Source organism: Gracilinanus agilis, chromosome 3, assembly GCF_016433145.1.
Source record: "Gracilinanus agilis isolate LMUSP501 chromosome 3, AgileGrace, whole genome shotgun sequence".
NCBI classification, from domain to species: domain Eukaryota; kingdom Metazoa; phylum Chordata; class Mammalia; order Didelphimorphia; family Didelphidae; genus Gracilinanus; species Gracilinanus agilis.
In genome coordinates, this window is record NC_058132.1 from 396781503 (window position 1) to 396808872 (window position 27370).

At 36.6% G+C, this 27370-nt stretch overlaps 1 protein-coding gene across 1 annotated transcript in view; it reads left to right on the forward strand.

Moving 5' to 3' along the window:
- SYTL5 (synaptotagmin like 5) overlaps positions 1–27370 on the forward strand; it is a 126668-nt gene that overhangs the window by 91349 nt on the left and 7949 nt on the right. Inside the window, exons 9-14 of the mRNA XM_044669218.1 lie at positions 5586–5651; positions 7978–8156; positions 10880–10979; positions 12844–13005; positions 18313–18421; positions 26816–26951. Coding sequence (XP_044525153.1) covers positions 5586–5651; positions 7978–8156; positions 10880–10979; positions 12844–13005; positions 18313–18421; positions 26816–26951 — 752 coding nt within the window. The remainder of the gene's footprint in view (positions 1–5585; positions 5652–7977; positions 8157–10879; positions 10980–12843; positions 13006–18312; positions 18422–26815; positions 26952–27370) is intronic.

The window sequence follows — 27370 nt, forward strand, 5'->3', positions numbered from 1 at the left end:
TGACCACTGCTGCTTTTTACAATCCCTAGTTTCATTCAGAGCTCAGCCTGATCTCCACCAGCTACTGGTGCCTCCCCCTCCCCCTGCCAAATTATGTTATATTTAGATATTTCAAACTGGATATCTCCTAAACATCCCAAACTTAACATGTCCAAAACTAAACTCATTGTCTTTTCCCCAAAGCCCAGCCCTCTTCCAAATTTCCCTGTTATATACAATCTAAAGAACCAGCATCCTTCTGATCACTTAGACTGGCAACTTTAGTGTTATTCTTGACTCCTCACTCTCCCTCTCTTATCCCACACATGCACTCAGTTTCAAATCTTGTAATATCTATATCTAAAACATTAGATCCTCATTAATTTCCTTCTCTCACTTCCTTGTTCAGATCCTCATCACTGCTGCCCTGGACTATTGCAGTAGCCACCCAAGTGATTTTTTGCCTCATTCTTTTCCCTCCAATTCACCGTGGGAAAGTTGCCTAAGTGATTTTAATAATGTTCATGGTCACTGTCCTTAATAAATTTCAGTGGCTTCCTATTGCATCTAGGATTAACTATAAATTCCTGTTTGTCTTTTAAAGACCTTTCCAATATTATTAGAGATCATCTGAACTTTTTGCTATTTTTCCCTCATGACACAATAACCCTTCATTTTCAATTGCCATACTGTTGCCCTAGCTGTCCCTCATGCCTGGAATGTACTTCCTTTTCACCTCTCCCTCTTTAAATCCCTGATTTCCTCAAAACCATGCTCAAGTACTTTTCTTGGTTCCACCCCCCCCAAGCCGCTGCTCATGCCCTATCCTACCAAAATTTTACCTTATATTTATTTTGTATGTGTTTATCACCAGATTGTAGATTTAGAGCTAGAAGAAAATACAGAGGCCATTGAATACAACCCTCTCATTTTATAGGTAAGGAAACTGAGGCACAGAGACATTAAATGACAATCCCTAGGCCTCACAGTCAATATATGTCCAAGACAGGACTCAAACTTGTTTTCATGTGTTGTATCCCCTGACAGAAAGTAAGTTCTTAAAGGGTAAGGAGTGTTTAATTTTTGTCTTCCTATTCCAAGCACCCAAAATAGTACCTGATGCATAGTAAGGACTTTTAAAATGATTGTGGATGATTTAATTCATTAATCCAATGAATACAATGAGATTTAGGGCAAAAAATTGTACCATAATTGCTACATCATTAAGATGCAGAAATCTAGTAAAAACCAACAACAGTAATAGCAAAGACTAACCCAAAATTTCTATATGTCCTCTACAATGACTTATTTATTTTCTGTCTCCCATTTTTGGGAAATGGAAAATTGTGGATTATTAGAAGACTGAGCTAACAAAAATTAAAAGATCCGATTTTTATGATATTCTCTTCTAAAACTGATGTCTTGATTTTGTGGTGGTAACTTAAATTAATAAATGTTTGATGAATGCGAACTTGAAAATGAATGATTCCTTCATGTTAGTTGTATTAGTGTTAAGGGTGAGCATAAGAATTTCACAAGAAAAACAAGCTTTGATGCTAATTAAGAAATATTTTCTACTACAAAGCCCTGCATTAAACACTAAAAAAGACACAAAGATAAGAAAATCTCTGCCCTTGAGGAGTTTAGAATCTTGTTAGAGAGCTGTTGAGTCATTTTTTTCAGTCCCAGTTTGGGGTTTTCTTGACGAAAAGACTGGAATGGTTTGCCATTTCCTTTTCTAGCTCATTTTACAAATGAGGAAACTGAAGCAAACAGGGTTACGTGACTTGCCCAGGGTTATACAGCTAGCAAGTGTCTGAAGCCTGAATTGAACTCGGGTCTTCCTGACTCCAACCCTGGGACCTCTATCCAGTGAGTCACCAAGCTGCCCTTCTGGATGCTTCATAAATATTTACTGACTGCCTACCCTGGTGATTTCAGATTATCTGTCATTTTAATTCTTTGGAGATAGTGGTATTCCATGATTGCTAAGCAAAACATTGCAAGGAGAATACCAGTGTTTAAAAAGAGATTTGTTTTTGTTTTTAAGGAGTAGCTTGGGATTGTTTTAAGACCTCCATTTTTTCTTTTAAAAATATTTTCTTGATATTCTTTTTTTAAAAATCACATTGTGTCATTTCCCAATGATTCATCCTCCTCCAACCCTCCGTTTTAATAAAAAAAATGCAATTAAATAAGTCAACACATTAGCCATGTCTGTAAACCTAATGTCGCATCCTATACCTGTAGATCACCACTGCTCCTGAGATGAGGTGCCTGTATTGGATCTTGCTCCAAACATTTTGAAGGCTCATTTTCCCCTGCAATGCTTTTACCATATGTGGACAGTCCTGTTCATAATCCATCTTTTTCCACCATACTATTTTGAAAATGATATTTTACTCTAAATCAGAAATTCTTAACCTTGTTCGTGTGCATGTTCTCCTTTGGCAGTCTGGTGAAGCCTATGGCCTCTTCTCAGAAGGTTTTATTAAATGCACAAAATAAAATGCTTAGAATTACAAGAGAAGCCAATTATATTGAAATATGATTATCTATCTGTCTATTTAAAAGTTTACTGGCCCTAAACTAAGAACTCCTTTTTTAAATTAATTTTTTAAATTTATTATTATTTTTTTAGAATATTTTTCCATGGTTACATGATTCTTGTTGTCTCCCTCCCCTCTTCTGTCCTACCTCCTGGAGCTGACAAGAAATTCCACTGGGTTATACATGTGTTATTTCCTATTTCCATATGATTCATTTTTGTAATAGAGTAATCTTTTAAAACCAAAACCCCAAATCATATGCACATATAAACAAGTGATGAATCACATGTTTTTCTTCTTCAAAGAACTCCTTTTCAGAACCATTATTGCCCATGGCTGGATGCCCTATCTCTTCAAGTGGCAAAGAGAGCAAGTATTTGTTGACTGAGATGATTTGGGATACACTTAAAACTCTTTGCTCTGATGAATGCTTTACATTCATTAAACTTTTTTAAAAATGATAAGTAGGAGGCAGCTAGGTGGCTCAGTGGCTAGAAAGTCAGGACTAGAGACAGGAGGTCCTGGGTTCAAATTTGGCTCCAGGTACTTTCTAGTCATATGACCCTAGGCAAGTGACTTTACCCTCATTGTCTAGCCCTTATTGATTTTTTACCTTGGAACTAATATACAATATTGATTCTCAGATGAAAAGTAAGAGTTTTTTTTAAAATAAAGACAAAATTATAACTAGAGTTATCACTACCTTAATCAATCTCATATTTTTCTAGGCTAATAGCTTTTTAAAAGCAGGTTGGATTGAACTTCTTATAATTGCACATAATGTCTTCTCATCTTTATCCTTTTTTCAAATTTCATTTTGTTTTTAATCTTTCATCTATGTACTCCATGGTTTGACTGTACACAGACAGATAATTCTGACATGCTTTCCATTTTAGTACCACTTTTTCCATGTGAGAATAGAATCAATTTCAACTTTTTTTAATTTGTTGAATTTAATTCTTTTTTCTGTAATATTCCATCCACTTGACTTAACTGCTGCCGTTATCATCCTAAATGAAGCACTCACCATTTTCTCTCCAGTTGCAATATGCCTTCTTTCTCACCTCTATAAAATCTCTATGAAAATGACCTACATATTGAGAATATTCTGGATATGATAAGGAGAAGATAGGGGGAGGCCTTTGCAAATGGTTTTCTATAAAAGCACCACATTTTTAGTCATATAGAAAGGAAAGTCTATTTCCTCTCTAATCCATCCTTCATACAGCTAGAAAATGAATAAGCACAGGTTTGTCCGCATCACTCCTCTGTTCAAGAAGTTTCATTGACTTCCTGTTTCCCATAGGATAAAATACAAATTCTTCAATTTAACATTGTAATGTAAAATGTAAAGTGTAATGTAAAAAATAAAAAATGTAAAAATACAATTTAAAGTCCCTGACAGTCTGACTCTGACCTATCTGTTTAGTTAACATTAATCCCCATCATGAACTCTATATTCCAGCCTATTGACCTTTGCGGGATAGAGGGGAAACCTCTTATCTTCTGTCCTAGAGACAACTCTAAGACAGAAGGGCAAAGATTAGGCAAAGGGAATTAAATAATACAGCTAGGAAGTAGCTGAGGCTAGATTTGAACCCAGGTCCTACTGACTATAGACTTAGCTCTCTATCCATTATGCCAACTAGCTTTCCTGAGCATTGATCTTTTTACTGTCTCCAGGTCTTTACATAAGCTGTCTATAGAGCATCATAAGGATCTCCTTTCTCACTGCTGCGCCCCCCCCCCAGGATCCCTAGCTCCCTTTAAGGCTCAACAGAAATGGCATTTCCAACCTAATGCATTTTCCAATTCCCCCAGTTGTCAGTGCTTATCACCCATTCCTATAATATTGCTTTGCATTTATTTTGTGCTTTATATTTCTCTGCTTTGGTACAAGTTATTTCCTGCAAGCAGAATAGGTAAGCTCTTTTAAATTGTTTTGTGTCTGTTTGCACAGTACCTCATACATGGTAAGGCTTTACTCTATACTTTTTTAAGTTGAGTTGACTAGAACCCATCTTGCCTTACCAGGCTGATGCATGAATAAAAGTAAGAAAATGAATAAGTGCTTTGAAAAGTGAAGCTAATTGGTAGGTTCTAGTCTGCTCTACTTTTGATAGAGCCGGCACAGGTAAAATTAGCACTGGAATATGCATTGAGAACATTTTGCCTTTATCAATTTTTAAAATATGTGAGCCTAGAAATAAGAGGGTCATTTTTTCCCATATGTCATAAATAATACAAGAATATCTGTTTGTATTTCTTTAGCTCTGTGGCTGACTTGCAAAGATTATTCATTCATTATTCACTTAACAAGTACTTTGCAGTTGTAATATTTGTACCCACAGCCCCATCCCATCCTATTTCAGTGATGACTTCATTATCTGTAAAAGCCACATGTTTGTCTCCATTGGCTATCCTTGTCAGAAGAAGAAAGATATTAAGTGTTGATAAAACATTTAATTTTCTTTAACTATTATTAATCATTAATAGCATAGTGTTAGCCGTGTTTGCACAGTTGTTAGACTTTTGGAGAATTGCATCTTAAAATGTTAGAATATTAAAATAATCTTCTTCTGCAGTGTTGACCTGTATTTGGAAACAAGTGTGCCTTTTTTTCCCTAATAAGTCATTCAAAAATTGCTCATTTGTCATATGTTAAATGGAAATGGGAGCATTCAGTATTTAAGGAAGGCTTACATTGATTTCTTTCATAATGTAATCAGCCCTTCCATTGTATTTGTTTTGTGATTTCATGTTTTTCTATTGTGTAATGCCCGCTTTGCTTAAAACAACACACTTACATTTCCTCCATAAGACCTTTATTGAGCAGATACACTTCAGCTCTCAGGAAGTGCTGATAATTCTCTTCCTCACCATGGTAGAGAAATTAACAGCAAACACTTAATAATTCATCCAATGAAGAGGTCCATAGTCCAATAGTTGTTCAGTAAAGGTTTCCAGAATGTGCTTCCTTAAAGTGTTTCTTTTCTCTCCTATATCTTTATTGTTCTAATGCTTCTTTTTCTTGACTTTTGCATAATCCCTTGAAAGAACTCTCAAACAGGCTCTGATAAGAAATGGACCTACTTAAATGTTCCTGATGTCGATTCTGATACTGTGAGTCCTCTAGCTTTTACTTCTTTCTTCCTTTTCAATCATATTTCTAACCCATTTATAGCATGGTTTGAGGGGTGAAGAATGCAGAGTTTGTAGCTGTCCTTTGAGCATTTTTCTTTTTGTTAACAAAGCTAACTAGAGGGTTTTGTTTTGGGTTTTTAATAAAGGCTAATCTCAAAATGATTACCATATGTCCAATGAGAATTTGCATCACATATCTAAACACAGATGTACCAGGCAATAGACAAATAATTCAGATAATTATTTTTAATTAACCAATATCAAAAGAGGCTTGAGTGATATCTATTTGGCCTAGTGGAGAAGAGAATGTTGTCATGCCATCATATAGCTGTCTTGTATGGTGTCCTAAATGTAGTTATTACCTTGGAGTCCTTCAGAATTGGTGAGGTTCTTTCTTTACAAAGGTATATGACTGACAGGGTGTTAACAACTATAGGGTCCCATCATTAGAATGGACTGCCTCAGCAGGTACCAAATATGCCATCTCTACAGTCTTTCAGAACGACTACTCAGTACTCATGGAGATTGTAGAGGGGATTCTTGCTTCAGACATTTGTTGGACTAGATGGTCTCTGACGTTGTTTCCAAGTCAGAGTTTCTATAATTCTATGTTGTTAACCCAAGTGGGAGAATAGCATAGTGGGATAAACACTAGAAGTTAGAAGATCTGGATTCTACTTTTTGCACTACAACTAAGTAGTTATAGAACTCTGTGAAAGCCACTTAACCTTCACTTAGATTCAGTTTCTTAATCTGTTGAGTGATTGTGCAATATGACCTTTGTGAACCTTATTAGTTCTTAATCTCTGAACCCAAAGTTATGGGTTCCTCTTCTTTTACTCAGACTGACATGTTCCTAAATAACTATGGAATTATAATATCCTTTGAATAAAGCCTACCCTTCTTCTAGGCATCTGAAAGCTATTGCAAAGAGGAGACAGCCTCCCTTTGTTATGCCTGAGTTTTCCTTGATCAATCTACTGCTGCCAAAGTGGAGAAGTAGAACTTTTGCAGATAACTTATGATAGCAGAAAGCTTAAGCTAATTATAGAGTGTATCAAACTTTATCTTTTAGAGCAGCAGCCCTTAAAGCATGGCTTGGAAGTCCATGAAAGTCCTCCAATAATAAATATCTAATATTTTATAGCATTTTAAGCACTTTCAAAATGCTTTAAATATGTTGTTGCATTTGATCCTCACAACAACCTTAGTGTGTGCCGTTATTATCCTTATTTGACAGATGAGGAAACTAAGGCTAAGGAGGGTTCTTTGAGTGACTTGCCCTCAGTCAGAAGGCTGATAAGATTCAAAGTTGTCTTTCTCTTTCCTATGTCTAGTACTCGCTACACTTGCCATCAAGATTGAAATGATTCCTAGGCTTTTTTCTTATACTAACAAAGTGATTGTGTTATGATATTTTTGTCAATTTACGACAGGAACTAAACATTTAATTAAATTTTTAAAAGTTCAATCTTCACCTCATTAATGTCTCGGCAAAAAATGTGTCATTTATCCTGTTAATTTTGGTTGAACTAGGGCACTGGGGAGAAAGGATGCCGAGAGAAAAATTATTTGGGAGGGTTTTAATTATTATTTTTTACTTTTGGGCAGCGGATCAGGGCATATGATCCTTTCAGAAAGACACTTTCTTTGGTCTTTCTGAAACAATCTGTGGACTGAAAAAGTTTGAAACCACAGCCTCAGAGGAACCATTGGCCACATGGCTGCTGGGCCGAAAAATCATTAGCAGTTGTGTGATAACTAACTATTTTCTGGATCCGCCCCTCTAAAGGTTGCTGCAGTTTATTGTTTGGTCTCTACAGATGGATAGATAAACCAACAGAGTATGCATAAGGGTGCTCAGACCCCTTTTTTGTTGGCCTAGCCTCCCATATCTACTAAAGGGACAGCATTCAGCTCCTTGATGCTGAGACTACTCACAAGAAGAAAGTAGGATACTCAGTTGGGAATGTGCCCTATACTTTCTGGTTGTCCAGAGAATATGAATGTTGGTGGAAGAGTTGAATGGCATACCCAGCCAACCCCTAAACCCCAAAGTGAATTATTCTCCCCACAGTGATTAAACTTATTGCCTCAAACTGATGGAACTATATCTTTTTTCCTTCTTTGACATGAAGTAACGCTGGCAAAACAAACAATCAATTCTGTTTTGCCCATTACTGTGGGCTGCTCTGCACACTGAAATGAAAAGGCATTATAATTTAGTTAAGGAGGGAAAAAATTGTTTCTGCAAAGAAATCATTAGAGCACCACTGGACTTCTCTTTTTATCTTGTTTATTCCAGACCAGTCTTAACAGCATGATGAGTGTTTATAGTGAAACAGGGGACTATGGCAACGTGAAGGTCAGCGGCGAAATCCTTCTGCACATCAGCTACTGCTACAAAACTGGCGGGCTCCACATTTTTGTAAAGAATTGCAGAAATCTAGCCATAGCAGATGAAAAGAAGCAAAGAACAGATGCGTAAGCAGACAGCATGTCCTTTTGTCTATTTCAAATAACTTATTTTGTAAGAGGAGAAATTTTAGTATGCTTGTCTTTTCAAATTAAATTCTATAGTTATATATCACCCTATTCTTCTGTTACATTTCTAAATAACCTGCTGCTGGTGCTTCCTTGGTTACATTGATGTCATTACATAGAATGTTTGGGGGACATAGTCTTGTAGGTTACCAGTACCTATAAATAGGGTCAGTTCTATGAAACCTTGACACTATACTCCAACATGCTCTAAGGGACTTTAAAAAAATCTTCAACTTTGTTCTAGAGAATGTCAAAAGGAAAATTACCAGGCTGCTTGCTCGGCCAAAGACCCAAAACCTAGGTCAGTTGTGAGATTGTCAGGACTCCAAGAACGAGTCATGGAATATAGTTGTGGACCAGGACATGCTGGAGGAAAGGGTAGGTGTCAGATTCAGTGAGCCATTCAGATCAGGTAACTACCAGGAAGTCAAGGGTCTTTCATGGCAAAGGAAAAGATCTAATCTCAACTGGATCCTTCATTTTATTCTTCTCTAATTGATTATTGCAGAACTTAAAGAAACCATTCAAAATCATCTCCTCTTATCTTAATCTACTAATACTACCCCATGCTTTCTAATTCTTAGCAGAGGCCCTTACCTTATATTTTACCAAGAAAATACAAACCACTTGACCTGATATATCTGAACAACCTAGCTCCAGATCTCAAATTTCTTCAGTCTCACCTCCAATACTCTCCTCCTTTGTTCCAGTCTCAAGAGAAGTTTTGGAAGTAAAGAAATGATCCCTTCTCTTCCCAAGACCAACTCCTCTATTTGTGCCCTTAATTCCATCTTCTCCAGTCTCCTTTAGCAACTGGTACCTTAAACCAAGGGTCTCTATCTTTAAAGGTCAGTCTTTCTTATCAACTGGCTAGTTACCCATGGGTCTACAAACATACCTAGATCTCAATTCTTTAAAAAATTTTAGTTGTCTCTGCCATCCCCTCAAGTCATCATCCTATATCATTTCTTCCCTTCCCATCCAAACTCCTAAAAAAAAGCATTCATTTACCTAGTGCCTCGACTTGACCCCTACCACCCAGTATTCTACTCTTTGCCATCTGTATTCCAACCTCAACACTCAAAGTGCCTTTTCTGAGGTTACCAATGCTCTCCTTATTGCTAAATCAAATAAACACTTCTCAGTCCTTAACCATCTTAACTTCTCTGCAAATTTTGACACTGCCTGTGTTTTTGTAGCATTGTTCCCCCATGGCTCTCATTTACTAGATCATCATCCAGGCTTCAACCCACTCCTCCACACATAGGTATACCCCAGGGTTTTCTTCTGGGTTCTCTTTTCTCTCTCCAATCTATTTATTCTCTCAGTGGTCTGGTCAATTCCGGTGGATTCATTTAACTCTATACAAACAACTCCCAAATATATATATCCAGTTCTCATTCCTCTTCTCCACTTAAATCCCACATAGCCAATGCCTACTGGACATCTCAATCTGGATTCCAATGACTAGCTATCATTTAATAGCTGGAATTCGCATAGTGATAACAATCATAAGTATAACCATAATAATAATAATATTAATGGCATTTAAAAGTTTTCAAAGTATTTAAAACAAATATTTTATCTTCACAACAACCTCTGGGAATGGGTGCTATTATAAACCCCATTTGACAGAACTCTACTGTTTCACATTAAAAGGCCTTTTTAATCTGGCTCCAACCTATTTTTTCCAGACTTATTTTATATAATCCCACCATGCACTCAAATTTCTAGCCAAACATTAACCATTTCCTGATTCATGCTTAGGATAGATTGTTCCCTATGATTCAAATCTCCCTTTCACATCTTGGATTCAATTTCTCTTCAAGGCTTAACTCAGGTATTTTCTTCTTTATAATGGAAAAAGAGTATGGGAATATAATAACAATCATAAGAAATTTTTGTAGGACCACAAATGACTTCTAGTCAAAATTTTGAAGTCTAATACAAACTGCATTCTATGTCTTGGCATGACTTGTTTTCTTTTCACCCTATTCTCTCCCTTAAGCTTTCTTTTGCCTATATAAGTCCATGATAATTTTGTAAGATATATTTTCTATTATTTCTTAATATTTCCTAGGGATTTCTTAAGCACCTACAGTATGCCAGATACTATGCTAAGTACCATGAATACAAAAGAGGGGAAAAAAAGACCCTGCAAGAGAGAGACAGCAAACAGTTATGTACAAACAAGCTGTGTATAAAATGAATAGGAAATAAGAAAGGGAAGGCACTAGAGATTTTGGTTGAGACTTTTAGGAAGCCAGGAGGTGGAAATGAGGAGGGAGAACATTCCAGACATGGATGGCAGCCAGAGAAAAACCCCAGAGCCTAAAGAAAGAATACTTTGTACATGGAACAGCAAGGATACCAATAATACCAATGTCACTGGATGAAATAACAAGTGACAGGAAGTAAAAGTGAAAGAAGATTGGAAAGGAAGGAGAAGCTAGGTTATAAAAACTTTGAAAGCCAAAGAGAGGATTTCATATTTGATCCTGAAGGCAATAGGGAAATACTGGAATTTATTGAGCAAGGGGGTAACAGAGTCAAACCTTCATTTTTAGAAAATCACTTTAGTCATTGAATGGAGGATCAGTAGGAATAGGCAGAGAATTATTGTTTCCAGTCATCAGTTTCATTTTGTTTTTTATCATCTACAGCTATGTAAAGTCATATCTTCTTCCTGATAAATCTCGAAACAATAAACGCAAGACCAAAATCAAAACAGGCACCAATCCAGAATTTAATGAAATTTTAAAGGTGAGAACTTTTTAAAATTAATAACCCTTGGCAAGTTTCTGAGTTAGTTTACAATCCCAAATATTTGTAAATGACTGAAAGTTTTTATTAGTTAGAAAACTTTTTTATCTGACAAAATAATAGATTTTGATTCAACTGAATTTGTTTATAAAGACCTTTGTTTTCCTGTCACCTAGGGAATTCTAAAAGTTTTTGGAAATCTCTAATTAAAGTCACTTTTGCCCATGATTTTGCTACTGTTGACTTTGCAATTGGATTTTTAAGTAGTGACAAACCAACACATTTTTATTACATTGAGAATTCTTATTCTTGGGAACATAATGAGTTCCTGGATTTCCTAAAAATAGCTTTGTCAAGAAATTGAGACAGTTTTCTAGACTTTGTCATAATTTTCTTATTGACCTTTGAGGTCTCATCTTTTACAGGTTGATTAAGGTACTTGGACAATGTGATCATTCACTCTTCACAGGATTTAAATGTAGAGGTAAATTTGATAGGAGCTAAATTTAAAAGAATAAGGATGCAATAAATGAAGATTTATGGTTGGGTGTGGAAGCTCTGGAAGAAGCTACCTGGGGAAAGAAGCATAAGCTCTCTCTCTTTTCGGTAAAAAGAATTCTAGATTCCCATCTTGGAGAAAATTGCTATCTTCCTGGGAAGATAAACATTAAGATAAATAAGAAGCAGTTTATGATCCCAACGAGCTTATGAGATAGTAAGAACAAGGTCATATAAATGAATAAACATGGTAGAAATTGTAATGTGTAAGGAACATAAGAAGAATATGATTCATAACCAACAATGGACCTATTTAACCATAACAAGACTAAGACAAAGACCTGGAGAGTAAATGAGTCCTTAAGAAAAAGGAAGACGTCCCAGAAGAGTTGGTCTTATAAGACTCAAGTCCTGAAGGTGGATTGATTATATCTTTATAGTCTGTTTTCTGGGTTTTATATATAAGATTATAGATTTAAGATTAGGATGGACTCTTGAGGACATTGAGTCCAACTCCCTCCAGTTAAGTGATTTCCCCAGGGTTGTACAGCTAGTAAGGATTTTGAGGTAAAGTTCAAATCCAAGTCTTTCTGATTGCAAGACCATGCTGAATTGCAATATCCATGCTGAAATCTTAATGAATATATTGATAGAGTACCTTATAGTTCTTTAGAATCTGTTTAGAAATCACTGTGGTATAGTGGCAAGAGTACAAGACTAAACAATAAAGAGCCTGTGTTTGAATTTGGACTCTAGTACTAACTCTCTGAATGGACCTGGATAGAGTATTTAACATAACTCTTCTGGATCTCAGTTTCTCTGTCTGTAAAAAATGAATGAAATTGAGATAGATGATCTGTAAAGTCCCTTCCAGTTAAAAAAAAAGTCCTCTGCTCTTAGATATAAAACAAGGACTGCAAAATGGAAAATTCCTGTTTTGAAGTTAATCTTTTAAAAGTATCTTTCAAAGAAAAAATTAAACACAGATTAATGAAAAAAGTCTGACTCCCCAAATTATAAAATGACAAAAGATTAAAAAAACTTTATGCCTCCTATATATTCTAATTTCAATTAGTTATCTTTTAAAAATTCACATATATACACATATATATGTATATACACATATATTATACACACATGTGTGTATATTTCCCTGTACCAAGAGTAGCACTAAAAAGACTATATGGATTTTTCTTTTTCCTTTAGTGGTTGGAGGATGACAAAGATAATAAGTTCTTTCCTGTTCAGTATTTCTGTTGTTGGTAGAAATGATCCAACAAAAGAATCTGTGAACTGAATCCAGTCTGTTTTTAACAATCGATAAAGACCTTCATTAAGGAGCATAATTGTTTCTGTTATATTCTAGTATACCATTAGCCACACCCAGCTAGAAACAAGAACACTTCAGCTTTCTGTATGGCATTATGACCGATTTGGGAGGAACAGTTTCCTTGGAGAGGTGGAAATTCCTTTTGATTCATGGAACTTTGAAAATCCAAGTGATGAGTGGTTTGTGCTCCAGCCCAAGGTAAGCAGGGCTAACTGGGATAGTTATACAATGAGGCACTGAATGCTGAATTATGAATTAAATTGACATTGTGGGACAAAATACACCTCTTTAAGAGGGGGTCCATATAGAAAAGGACAAAGGGGATTATGAGGGCTCAGGTTAAAAGGGAAATTAGAGGTGGGTCACAGAACTAGGGAGATGAGGCCTAGAGAAGAAAAAATAGACATTAGGGCAAGAGAACTATCTTTAAAAAATGAAGGGCTATCATTATGTGGACAATTTATTACACTTAAATTGTTATTATTCCATAACTAGAACTAATGTGGAAATTTTATGGGGAATAGAGTTTAGATCCATATAAGAAAAAATTTTCTTAACAATTAGAAATGGGCTACTTGCAAGATAGTGAGTTTGTTGGGGCAGCTGGGTAGCTCAGTGGAGTGAGAGTCAGGCCTGGAGACAGGAGGTCCTAGGTTCAAACCTGGCCTCAGCCACTTCCCAGCTGTGTGACCCTGGGCAAGTCACTTGACCCCCATTGCCCACCTTGCCAATCTTCCACCTATGAGACAATACACCGAAGTACAAGGGTTAAAAAAAAAAGATAGTGAGTTTCTTATTTACAAATAATTATAAAATCATGAATAATCAGAGTTGGAAGGAACCTTGGAAATTTCATCCAACCCATACCTCAGGAGAAATCCTTTCCATCCACATCTTAACAAATGGTCATCTAGTCTCCACTTAAAGACCTTTAGGGATATAAGCCTACTGAAGCATCTCATTTCATTTTGAGTTACCTATATTTGCTATGAAATAACATTTGCCCAAATTGCATCTAAGCAATAAAAGAGAGAAGAGGTTAGGGCTGGAGATTTAGGTTTTAGAATCTTAAAACTTCTAATGGACCTTAGAAACCATCTACTCGAACCTGCTTGTTTTTTTCCTACAAATTAGGAGAGTCATCCCCCTAGAGGTGAGAATTGAAGCTAATAGATGTGATAACTAGGAGGAGAGAAAAGAGGGTGGGAAGGATAGTCCAGGATAGCATCTTGTGGAATGACTACATTTAAAGATCAGGAAAAGGATCTGACAAGGAAAATGAATGATCTGAAAGTTAGGAGGAGAACCAGGCAAGGATGATGTCATGGAAACCAAAAGAGGAGCAAATAGCTTCAGAAAGGAAGGTTAGTCAATAGTGTATATGCTGCTTATTAAGATAAAAACAAACCAAAAAAAAGTTATGTTGGTTTTTTTCCATTGGTGAAGGGTAAAGGACATCTATAACCTGAAAGAAAACAACTAAATGGAATAATTAAGTAGTGATAGTGAATAAGATTAATTCCAAAGAGTTAAAGTGCCAAGAATAGAATAAACATGACTGGCTTTCCATCACAGCAAATGAGTCTACCATTGTTATAACACTGTAACTAATCCTTGATTTTGATAGAAATCTGGGTGTTGATAGTATTTTTTTTTGTTTCCTCATACTGGCATGGAAGTAACTCTTGATTCTCAAAAAGAATACAAGCTCTGGCAGATCCTACAAAACTGTAAGGATTTTAATATGGACCCATCAGTGACCTCTGTGATTCAACCTACCAAAATTCCTAAGGTGATGGTAAAAATAGATTTAGAGCTAGAGGGACTTTAGAGGCCATGTAACCAATCCTCTTGTTTTATAAATTAGGAAACTGGGGGACCAAAGAAAGCTAAGAGACTTGTCCAACGTCACATAAGACAAGTGGGATATGAACCCAGATCCTCTCTGACTCCAGAGATAGTGTTCTTTTCACTGGTTTAGTTTGCTTTTGCAAGTCCCTCATAAGTATAATGGGCACCAAATTGAGTAGTGTCTCAAATATGGGTTTTGGTCAAATGAATATGTCACAGTTTGTTGGCATCTTGTATATAACAAAACATGTGAAAATAGTATGCAGTTTAATATTTTAAATAGATGGCTTATTAAAATGCAAAACCAGGGCATACAATTGAGCTTTGAAAGCAACAAGGAAGCTAAATACTTGCATGAAAACAGTAGCAATGATCAGTATTTGAAATCATTCCTACCAATTTCTCAATCCAGTACTAGAAACAGATAAAATGCCATTTTCCTTTAAATACGAAAGGATGCGCTAGTTGCTAGGTATCAAACACTCAAATAAATGAACTGCGGTCTTTTACTAAGGTCAAAAATTGCTATTTGAAATCAAAGGTGAATGTATGTATGTGTGTGTGTGTGTGTGTGTGTGTGTGTGCTTATAGGGTTATTTTTTCCTTTAAGAAGATACATTTATGATTCTCCTTTAAATGGCAGAAAAACTCAGCATTTCAATCAGTCTCTTTCATTAGTATTCCCTCCCATTCTTCTGCTAAGAAGATTAGAGGAAATGGTGACAGCTGCAGAGGAAGTTGTAAAATTGACATGCTTGGCCACCGTGCTGAGTACACAAGGATGTGTCAAGATTTTCCATGATGGCAGGAATATGATTGGTTGTCTTATCTATAAGAACCAGCCTAGTTACAGTCTCATAACAGAAATGGTGGGGCAAGATATACAGTAGGTATGAGGTTAAATTGGGCTCTGTCTCATCACATAGCATGATCACCAAAGCACAATTTCATTCTCAGTCCTGTTTCAGTCATTCCAAAGCATTAGTTCCCTCATTCTTTGCAATCTGAGTCATGAGGAGGCCCTGAGATAGGACACATATTAGCCAAGTTGGGAGATGAAACATGACCCAGAGAGACCATTTTCTCTGCTAACAAGGGATCAGAATTAATGAGTCAGGTTTTGGAAAACAGTTCTTCACAGTTGGAATGCCTGAAAGCCATAGTGCCTCATTGACTTAACCAGTCTAAAATGAGAGACACTCAGTATTGAGCCTTTGTTATTGATAGATTGTAAAAGCCTCTCCAGTGTAGGAGGCAGAAAGGGAAAGAAAGATGACAAATGTAAAGGGAAGTACCGTGTAAGCACCTCCATTTCACTATAGAGCATGCACAAAATGATTATGTAGCCCAGCTTTGTATCCCCAGTATATGTACACTAGTTAGATTTTTTTTAATGATCTAGGCAGGTTGGGATGGTGGGAAGGGAGTGTCGTATTTTTAACCTTTCATGAGTTCCCAGACACTGCACTTGTAAAACCAAAGTCCAACTGGTTGACAACCAATAGCAAACTTTATTTTTAAGCCTCCTTTTCTTACGTCTCCATACATAGAATACTATTAACTTGGCTCAAGATGGGGGAAAAAAAGTTGTTTCTACTCTTGTGAAAGGCATTGCAGTGCTTATTTCCTCTAGTTATTTTAGCCTATTTTCCTCTATAATTGGACATCTAACCTCTGTCTGCCTCAATTTCTTCATTTGTAAAATGTGGATAATGATAGCAAATATCTATTTTGCTAATGGCAACCCACAAAACAAAGAAAATAGAAAATGTTTCTTGGTCCCATGGAGCTCTTTCAGTTGGTTCAATGACAGCAGCGGGGGGAGAAGGGGGGGCGGGGCGGAAGAGGGACAGAAGGTGCAAAGAACTACATATTATTATCATAAATATGTCCCTCTTGTATGGGTTATGAGTGTATGGTTATGAGAATAAAATGAAGATAGTAATGGCAAAACACTTTGCAAATCTTAGGGAGCTATTATTATTGTTGTTGTTGTTTATGCTAGCTATTAATATTATTTTCCCTATCACTACACTAGATCTCAATTTAGCATGGGTATATGCATAGCATAATTTGGCCTCATGCCTTTCAGACAGCAGGTATATTCCTCTGCACCTTCATCTAAGGAAAGAAAATAGTTTGTAATATTGTGCTAAGGAGCATGGCTTCTGATGTCTCTCCCTGGATGAAAGCTGCTTTGGAAGTCAAATAGGATAAAAATTGGACCATGGAAGCAGTTGGGGGTGGGGGGGGGGAAAGGGGAAAGAATACTTTGACCAAAGGGTCCTGATGCATCAGACTATGAGCTGACAGATGTGACCCAGTATCCCCTCCTGCTAATCTCAGCGATAACAAAGGATGACTTGATGTGGTTTCAGCTATAACATAGCCCTTAAAGTCTCAGAGGAAGCACAGTAATATTGTACATTAACCTAGATTTTAACAGAAAATTGTCTGATATCCCATCACCTATATTATTAATGGTGGCAAAGAGAGTCCTGCCAAACCTCACAACTTCAGAAAAGGTGACTTTGCTGGTGGGGTAAATTTTTCAACAGATTCTATTCTTTGAATGTAGAGTATAACCTTTGTAAAAGTTTTATGAGTTACTGTGGTCAACGTGATTGGCATCTCGGAATTTAGCTAGACCTTTTCTTAGGCAACAGATATAAAGATGATCCATTGCTATATCTGACCTTGAAACTTCTCCATGTTGGTAGTATCTGAAAGATAAGGAAACTGAAGCCAAGAGAGATTGGGTGACCTGCCCAAAGTCACACAGGTAGGAAATGTCTGAGGCAGGATTTGAACTCAGGTCTTCCTGACTCCAAGTCCATTGCTCTACCCCTACTCCTACTGCTGCACTATATCCACTTAGTGGTGGTTCTGAAGTGCAGCTGTCTGAGGATTTTTATTCCAGCATAGGTATAAATAAAATGCTCTAAAATCTATTTCAGCTCCATTATTTTAAGAGTCATATATATTTCCATTTTTGCCCTTGGTGTGAAGAATAGGTAAAACATTTTAAGTAATTTTTCCTCTTCTTAATGAGTATATAGCTATCTATAAGAGTGAAACCAGGAAGCTTCTCTTTGGAAAAATCTTCCTTGGTGACAAGCTGTGGGTAATTTCTCTTTATTCTCTTTCCACAAAGTACTGCAGATGACCCAGTCAAGTTTTTTGCTCTTGTTTAGCAATTCTTCTAGCTTATCTTGCCTTAGAAAAGAATAAGAAAAGAGTGCCTAGAGAGGTGTCCAAAACTAGGAAACTTGGAAGCAGCTGAGTAGCTCAATAGATTGAGAGCTAGGCCTAGAGATGGAAGGTCCTGAGTTCAAATATGGCCTCAGACACTTACTTCCTAGCTGTGTGACCCTGGGCAAGTCATTTAATCCCCATTGCCTAGCCTTTACCACTCTTCTGTCTTGGAACTAATTCTTTGTATTGATTCAAAAATGTAAGGTAAAGAGAAAGAAAAAAAGGGAAGGAAGGAAGGAAGGAAGGAAGGAGCCTAACTTATGTAAAATAGATGCTACTCATAACCACAGGGAGAATAATAATATTATAGTCAAGCCAAATTAGCCAACATAAAATAAGTTGAAAACTGTAACTGAGAAACGCTGAATTCCTTTTCTTTCTATGTATCTCTTATACCAGGTGGAGTTTGCACCAGATGTTGGTCTTCAATACAAAGGAGAGTTGACTGTAGTCTTACGCTACATTCCCCCTGAAAATAACCTAACATTCCCACTAGGACAGCTTCAAGGTAAGATCCAATTTGGTTACATTCACCAGATACACTGTTTTCTGAAAGCTTAAGCATAAATTTCAAAGATTATTCAAAACCTTTGGAATTAGGATATTAGTATAATAAGAAACCTTTGGGTAGGATAATAGAGTGATAATATTCATTTGCAAAGGGAAAGTTGGGACAGAGACTTCTTATGAGAAAAATCATCTCTTTTTTACCTTATTTTACTTTTTAAAAAATTGTTATGGTGAATTTTTGCTACATTCATTCTTGGGGTATAGCAAACAAGCATAGCCGAACTCAGGAAATTGCAACTGCTACAAATTCCACCTATATGGATCGTGCCAGTGGCTCAGTGCAACATAATATCACAGAGAAGACTAGTGAAATCGAGACTAATACCTAGGTCTACTGATATCTGATTCAGTTTTCACAGGCAACCTCCCTCCCTGTTTCCATACTTAAAGCACTCTATTTCCCCCATTCCCCTCAATGTCCCCTTTATTCTAATGCTATTTATTAGGTCCCCATCTCAAGCCTCATCCCTACCATTCTCCTCATTAAAGAGTATTATGCCTCAGGTTGCAACCTTGGGGTTGGTTCTCAGTTACCAGTGGGTCAATAAATATTTATTAAATGTCTACTGAATGCCACAAACTGAGCTAAATGCTAGAGATACAAAGAAAGGCAAAAGATAGTGGCAATTCTCAAGGGACTAACTACATAAAAGGGGAACCAATTTCCAAACTATATTTTTGCAAATATCTCAAATGAAATCATCGATATTTATAAAACACAGAACAGTGTCAGGAACATTTGTTGTTTTTATTGTTCAGTCATTTCCCTAGTGTTTTTGTGACCCCATTTGTTTTCTTGTGGGAGGTACTAGAATGGTAACCAATTACTTCTCTGACTCATTTTCCAGATAAGGAAGCTGAGGCAAAAGGGGATAAGTGGTTTGCCCAGGATCATATAGCTAATAAGTGTCTTAGCCTAGATTTGAACTCAGGAAAATACATCTTCCTGACTTCAGATTGCACCACTTCACTGTGCATCATGAACATAATCAGTACTTAATAAATATATGTTTCCTTCACCCCTTTTCTCTAGGTAAAAACAAGATATATGCAGGATAAATTGGATCCAACAAAGGGGAGGCAGTAGCTTTAAGAGGGATCAGGAAAGTCTTCTTACAGAAGGTTCGGTTTTAACTGGAATTTAAAGAAATTCAGGGAAGCCAGGATACTCAGATGAAGTAGACAATCCCAGGCATGAAAAAGTGAATGAAATCAGGACATGGAATATTTTCTGTGAGGAATAGTAGGGTGCCATGTAAGCAGATAGGGGTAAATAAACTTTAAAAGAATGGAATGTAGGGAGCCCAATTATAAAGGACTTTGAAGGCCAAATCAGATTTTATATTTGATCTTGGAGATGACAGAAAGCCACTGGAGTTGACTGAAATTTTACTAAAGAAAAAACACACTAAAATGGATTATCCAAAAAAGTAACAGAATATAGGCATCCCTTCCACATCACGACTTTTCCCATTGCACTTTTGCTATTTCATAGGTCAACATAAGAAATTAAATGGGAATTTGGAGGCAGTTTTACAGAAGTTACACACACAAAGGCTAGCAGATGATATAAAAAAAAGCTTAGAAACTCAGAATTGTATAAACTATATGTATAATATTATAGAATATCAATATGTTACCTTTTAATACCATAAATATACACAATTTCTTTTTTAAAGTTAAAATAAGTAAAAAGTTAGTTTCCTAGGTGAACAAGAAAGCCAGCATATGACAAAGGATAGAAAAGTAGAAATATCTTTAAAAGTTTAGTAACTTATAAATGCATAAAACATATGTACTGTTATATATATAAAACAGTAAAATACATAAGGTAAAATAATATATATTTTACTATTTAACAATGTAAATAAAAAGAAAATTTCATATTTCTCTTATGGTACAAAGAGAGGGCCCAAAAATTTTACATGGATTTTCAAGAGGTAACTGCTCTTTTGTGAGAGTAAATTCATTCCAAAAGACATTCATTCAACAAGTATTTATTAAGCATTTGCTTTGTGCCAAGTACTTTCTAGGCACAGGCTTCTGATAGAAACATGTCCTATTTGTCAAAAATAGTATATATCTAGATAATTAAATCTAAAATATTCACAAATCAATTTCTTGAAGAACACTAGCATTTGGGGAAGTCTGTATAGGCTTCCTGTAGGAAGTAAAACTTGAATTAAAATTTGGAAGAAGCTAAGAATTCTACAAAGTAGAGGCAAGAGAGGCATGAGAGACAAAATGTGCCTGAAGTGAGGAAAATGTCATATACAAGAATAGCAAGTAGGCCAATTTTGTGGGGATGTGCAGTGTTTAGAGAGCTGAACCTGGAACAAGGAAAACTTATCTTCCTGAGTTCAAATCTAGCTTCAGACACTTATTAGCTATGTGACCCTGAGCAAGTCACTTAATGTTATTTGCCTTAGTTTCCTTGTCTTTAAAATGAGATGGAGAAGGAAATGGCAAACACAGTAGTATCACTTCCAAGAAAATCTCAAATGGGATCATGAAGAACAACTGAAACAACAGAACAGTAGTTTATAAAGTAACATGCCATAACCTGGAAAAGTATTTTGGAGAATGGTCTTTAAAAGTCAGAGGCATTTGTACATTATCCAATGAGCAAAGTTACCGTCTAGAGCAGTGGTTCCCAAACTTTTTTGGCCTACCACCCCTTTACAGAAAAAATATTACTTAGTGCCCCCTGCCACATACTATCGCCACCCCCTTATAGTTTATTCACCACCCCCAAATGCACCTATGGCCATCACCGCACCCTTGGATCACTGCAGCACCCACCAAGGGGTGATGGTGCCCACTTTGGGAATCACTGCTCTAGAACTTCTTGAATGAGAGACTGACTTGATCAGACCTGTGCTGCAGAAACATCAGTTTGGCAGCTATGAGGAAAATGGACTGGAGGTATTGGCAAGTGCAAACAACAAAAAAAGAACATGACCATAAGAATCTACTATGGTGACAGGGAAGATCAATATACAAACTCAGAAGATGGCAACAATGTGAAAACTGCTAGAACCAAAGCCTCAAAGGAAAAAAAAAATGCAAGTGGACACAAATCAAACAGGAATTCTTAGAAGAGTTAAAAGAGGAGATAAGAGTTAGAAAAGAAAAGATTGCGGGGTAGGGAAGCAGAATGAAAGTGATGCAATAAAATTTTGAGAAAAGAATTACTATCTTGGTAAAAAAGGCTCTAAAATGTTGAAGAAAATAAACATCTTAAAAAATAGAAGTGACCAAATGATAAAGGAGGCATGAAAACTCGGTGAGGAAAATAATATTCTAAAAAGCAGAATTGGTCAAAAGGAAAAAGAGCTTATTGAAGAAAATAATTCTTTAGAAATTAAAATTGGGCAAGTAGAAGCTAATGGTTCCATGAGACATAGACACAATTTAAAAAGTTAAAAGAATAACAAAATATATGTATATATATATATTATGAAAAAAAAACTCATAAGGAACTAAATAAGATTAAACTTTTTATATTCCTATATGGGAAGATGATACATGTATCTCTTAAGAACTTTATCATTATTAGAACAGGCAGAAGGACTCTATATAAATAGAGGGCATGAATGTGAGTAAGTTAGGTTGGGATGATCTAAAAATGAAGGTGAGAAAGAAAGATGCACTGGATGAAAGGGGAAGAGAGTAAGAAAGGGGGAAACTATCTCACATAAAAGAGGCACAAAAGGAAGAGCTTTTGCAGAGAATGAGGAAATGAGTAGAGCAATACTTGAACCTCACTTTCATCATAATTGGTTCAAAGAGGGAATGTGTGTATGTGTTGCCCAAAAGGGAATAAGGAAGGGAAGGGGATAAGAAAAGTGGGAATGGGGGTAATAAAAGTGGACTAAAGTGGACTGATTAAGGGAGGAAATGGTCAGAAGCAAAACAGACTTTTGAGAAGGGATGGGATAAAATTAGAGAAAGAAGGATAAACAAAAAATTGGGATGGGGAGAAATAAGCAATAATCATAATTGGGGATGGGAATGGGATAAACTTACCCACAAAATGGAAGCAAACAGCAAAATGAATTAGAAACAAGAGTCCAACAATATGTTGTTTAAAAGAAAGACACTTGAAATGGAAAGACATACACAGAGTTAAAATAAGAGGCTAGAACAGAATCTATTGTGTTTCAGGTGAGGTTTTAAAAAGAGGTAGGGATTGCAAACATGATCTCAGATAATAAACAGGGAAAATACAATTTGCTAAAAGATACCATAGACAATGAAGTAACAGCAAACATTTTATAGCAAGTTTCTCTGATAAAAGTCTCATTTCTCAAATATATGAAGAACCTAGTCAAATTTCTAAAAATAAAGGCCATTCCCTAATTGATAAATGGTTAAATGATATAAAAGACAGTTTCTGAAGAAAAATCAAAGCCATCTATGATAATATGAAAAAAGGCTCTGAATCACTATTAATCAGAGACAATTAAAACAATTCTGAGGTACTATCTCACACAATATCAGATTGCCTAACTTGAAAGAAAAGGAAAATTACAAATGCTAGGGGGGAATGTGGAAAAATAGAAACAAATGCACTATTGGAGAGTTGTGAACTAATCCAATCATTCTGGAGAGTAATTTGGGACAATATCCAAGATTAAAAATCTGTGCATTGGGGGCAGCTGGGTAGCTCAGTGGAGTGAGAGTCAGGCCTAGAGACAGGAGGTCCTAGGTTCAAACCCGGCCTCAGCCACTTCCCAGCTGTGTGACCCTGGGCAAGTCACTTGACCCCCATTGCCCACCCTTACCAATCTTCCACCTATGAGACAATACACCAAAGTACAAGGGTTTAAAAAAAAAAATCTGTGCATATACTTTGACCTAGCAGTATTACTAAGTCTGTATCCCAAATAGATCAAAGAAGATGCAAATGGACCTAAATGTACAAAAATATTTATAGCAGCTCTTTTTGCAGTGGCAAAGAATTGGAAATTGAGGGGATGCTTATTGGGAATGATTGATCAAATTGTGGTATATGATTGTGATGAAATACTGTTGTGCTATAAGAAATGACAAAGGGGATGGCTTCAGAAAAACATGGAAAAGCCTATATGAATTGACGTAGAATGAAGTGAGCAGAACCAGGAGGTCATTACACACAATAACAACAATAATTGTAATGATAATCAACTGTGAAAGGCTTACCTACTCTGGTCAATACAATGAGCCACAGGAATTCCAAAGGACTCATGATGAAAAATGCTAACTACCACCAGAGAGAAAACTGATGAACTCTGAACTCAAATTGAAGTGTAATTTTTTTTTAATTTGGGGTTTTTTGTTTGCTTTGTTTTTGCAAGATGGTAAATATGGAAATGTGTTTTGAATAACTTGTACTGAATTGTAACACATGTAAATAACTTATGTTGAATAACACATGTAAAATTGATATCATATTGCTTGCCTTCTTAATGAGAAGGGTAGGGGCTGGAGGGAAGGAGAGAATTTGTTTGGAACTCAAAATCATTTTAAAAGAATGTTAATAACAAATAAATAATAAGATTAAACAATTCCATTCTCCTTTTTTTAAAAAAAGGATTCAGAAAACCTAAAGATAATCTGGTCAAATCCCTTCATTTTACAAATGTAAGAACTAAGATCAAATTACTTTCTCAAAATCAACAGAATAGTGGAAAAAGTCAAGACTAGAACCTAGATCTCTTATTTCCTGGTTCATTTTCCATTGCATTATGTAGTAGAAACCAGATAAGGTCACTTAATTCTTTGTACATGAGGACAGAGGGTAAAGAGGTCATCCTTAAGATTGGGCAAACTACTTATTTTAGACATTCCCCAGGGAATCAATAAAATATTGCATTTGAGTCCTGTCATGACTAGCAATCTTTCGGAAAAGCTTTCTCACTAAATTGACAAAGCAATGAGAGATCCTTAGTGACTGGAGATCCTAGACCAGTGATGAGCAAACTTTTTAAAGAGGGGGACAAAGGAAAGGAAATGCTCATGTCAGTCTGTTTCTAAGGAAACTCTTTCGAAGTTTCATTGTATTGTACCCTACTCTTGTATTCGTCAGATTAGGAATAATGTCGTGTGCCCAGATAGAACATTTCAGGGGGCCACATCTGGCCCTCAGGCCGTAGTTTGCTCATCACTGTCCTAGACTATATTTAGTGGAGATTAGAAACTCTGGCACTTCAATCCATTCATTTTGGTTTCTGAATTAGGCCATATTGGTGCTCACTTCTCCAGTAAATGGGAAAGGCTGCTGACTACTTAGTTCACAGGAGTGGTAATTGAGAAATCAACTCTATATTTCTAAATATCAAGGTGGGACAGTGAAGTAGTAATATTTGTATGTGGGGGAGAGATCAGGAAAAATCCCAAGTAGGAGGTTTTTCCTGAGTTAAGCTTTGAAAGAAGCTAAGGACTCCAGAAGGTAGAAGTGAGGAAGAAGCATGTGCAAAGGGCACAGGAATAGGAGATGAATTCCTCAAGTATGAGGAATAGAAAATGTCAGTGCTGACTGAGTGGAGTCCATTCAAGAGACTAATGAGACAAGAGTGTGGTGGTATAACGAAAGGAGGGGCAAAGGGGGATAACAGGGAAGGAGCAGCGAGGGAGAGGGGCGCTACCCCAGAAAAGGTGGCTGCAGAGTCCCTTCTGGGAACGGGGAAGGGAATGGGGGAAAGGGTAGTGAGTAGGAAGATCAGCACCAGCAAAGATGGCTGCTGAGTTTTTACTGGAGTGGAGATAGATGTAGCCCTTTTTAGGGTGGTGGTCAGGGATGAGGTAACTTGGATTGTCTCTACTGGTTCAGATAAATTACCTGGACCAACCTCATTGGATGACCCTAAGAGGGGGATGGAACCTCATCTCTGGGTTAGGAGGAAGTTCCCTGGCTGCTGGTCAGTCATGTAAGAGGTCATTTGTCCAGACCTGACAGGAAGGTCCTAGTATTCTAACAGGCTTTACTGGGGCTTTGTTACAGGTACAGGTGCTAGGAGTAGGGGTGAGGGAGGGCAGGGTAGGGGAGGAGACAGCAGGGCTGTTAGTTTTGGTAGAGATTAGGGAAAGGGGGGGTTTGGTCCTACAGTCTATTGCAAATAGACCTGTTGGGCCAGTTCTTAGCATGAATGACGAGTAATGTATAAGTCTGAAAAGTCAAGTTGGAGCCAAGTATGAGGGAATTTAAATGTCAGAGAAGTTTGCATTTGATCGCAGGGCAAGAATTTATCGGAATTAATTTAGCAGGCTAATGACATAGTCAGACCTAAGCTTTAGGGACATTTTGTTGTTGTTGTTTTGTGATTCTTCATGATTACATTTTGGGGTTTTCTTGGCAAAGATTCTGAAGTGGTTTGCCATTTCCTTTTCCAGCTCATTTTTCAAATTAGAAAATAAGACAGATAAGGCATAGCTGGCAATTAATCTTAGTTCTGCCCTTTGGAACAAGGTGGAATAGCTCTGTTTGTGACATGGTCTAGTAAATATTTGAAGATGGCCATTTCCCTCTAAGTTTTCTAGACTTCCCTATTTTCTGTACTTTCATATTATTCTCCAGTCTGAGGAGTATGTCTGCTCAGCTTTCAAGGTAAGTGCTTTCCCATATTCATAATTCCATTTCCCACTTGCCTCCTTTTAGACCTTCATTTTGGGATTATCCTTCCCCCTCTGAAATATGAGAATTAGTATAACTTAATGAGAAAACCACAGGTCATGGAGTCAAAAGAACAAAGCTTGAGTTCTTGATCTATTTATTACTTACTCCCTATGTGACTTTGGGTAAAACCTTTTTGTCCCAATTTCCTCATATAAAAAATGAGGGGGATGAACTACCTGATTTCTAAGGTCTCTTTCAGGTCTAGATCATTTGGTCCTAGATATTACATTAAGTGACAGAAACATTTTTATTCTTATTTTCTTTAAAAAAAAAAAAAAGTCAAAGGCATTAGAAGACCTTCCGGCAGCAAACATGGCTAAACATAAAGTTAGTCTCTTTAAATATCTATCTGTACGTGTACAGCTAGGTCCCAGTTAGTACGAATGATAAATCCTTTGAAGTCATTGCCTTTTTTTGAATTCTCTCTGCATATCGCTGTTGGGCTGGAACCAATGACCATAATTTAAATAATTATAACTTTGAAAAGTAAAAATTCATGATCAAGGAGCCACTTGGAGGGTTTCGTTATTCTCCCTAAGAAGGATCTAGCGATATAAACATTTGTATGTGCACATACATATGTGTGTTTATGTGTGTTCTCTATTTGCCTCTTTGAATATTTTCTTTTGCATTTTTTGGAAAATGCTTTTTCTTTTCTTTTGATGGTTGATGTAGGAAAGAAGACCTTTAAAAAGGGAAAGAAGAAAGAGCCTTCTTTGCCCTCTGGGGGGCTATTAGAAGTCTTGATCAAAGAAGCCAAAAATTTGACAGCAGTGAAGTCAGGAGGCACTTCTGACACTTTTGTGAAAGGGTAAGTCCAGTGTGTATAATTTCAGGTGAGCATTAAGTAAACATTTATTCTGCATCTACTATGTGTAATTCTTGGAGTAGTGAAGAGAACGCTATTGGTCTCAGTCAAGAAGACTTGGGTTCAAGTTCTGCCACTGAGTACCTGCTGGTTGTATGACCTAGGTTAAGTTTCCTTACTGATCAGTGCCACAAGGTAACTCTTTAAGATTATAAATTGCAGACTAAAGGCTGATAATGGGGGATTTTTCTGACTGAGAATTCTCTATACCAATATATTTAGGTTTCTTCCCCCCACTGCCCCCAAAAAGAAGAATGTATAATGGAGAAAGAAAGAAAGAAAGAAAGAAAGAAAGAAAGAAAGAAAGAAAGAAAGAAAGAAAGAAAGAAAGAAAGAAAGAAAGAAAGAAAGAAAGAAAGAAA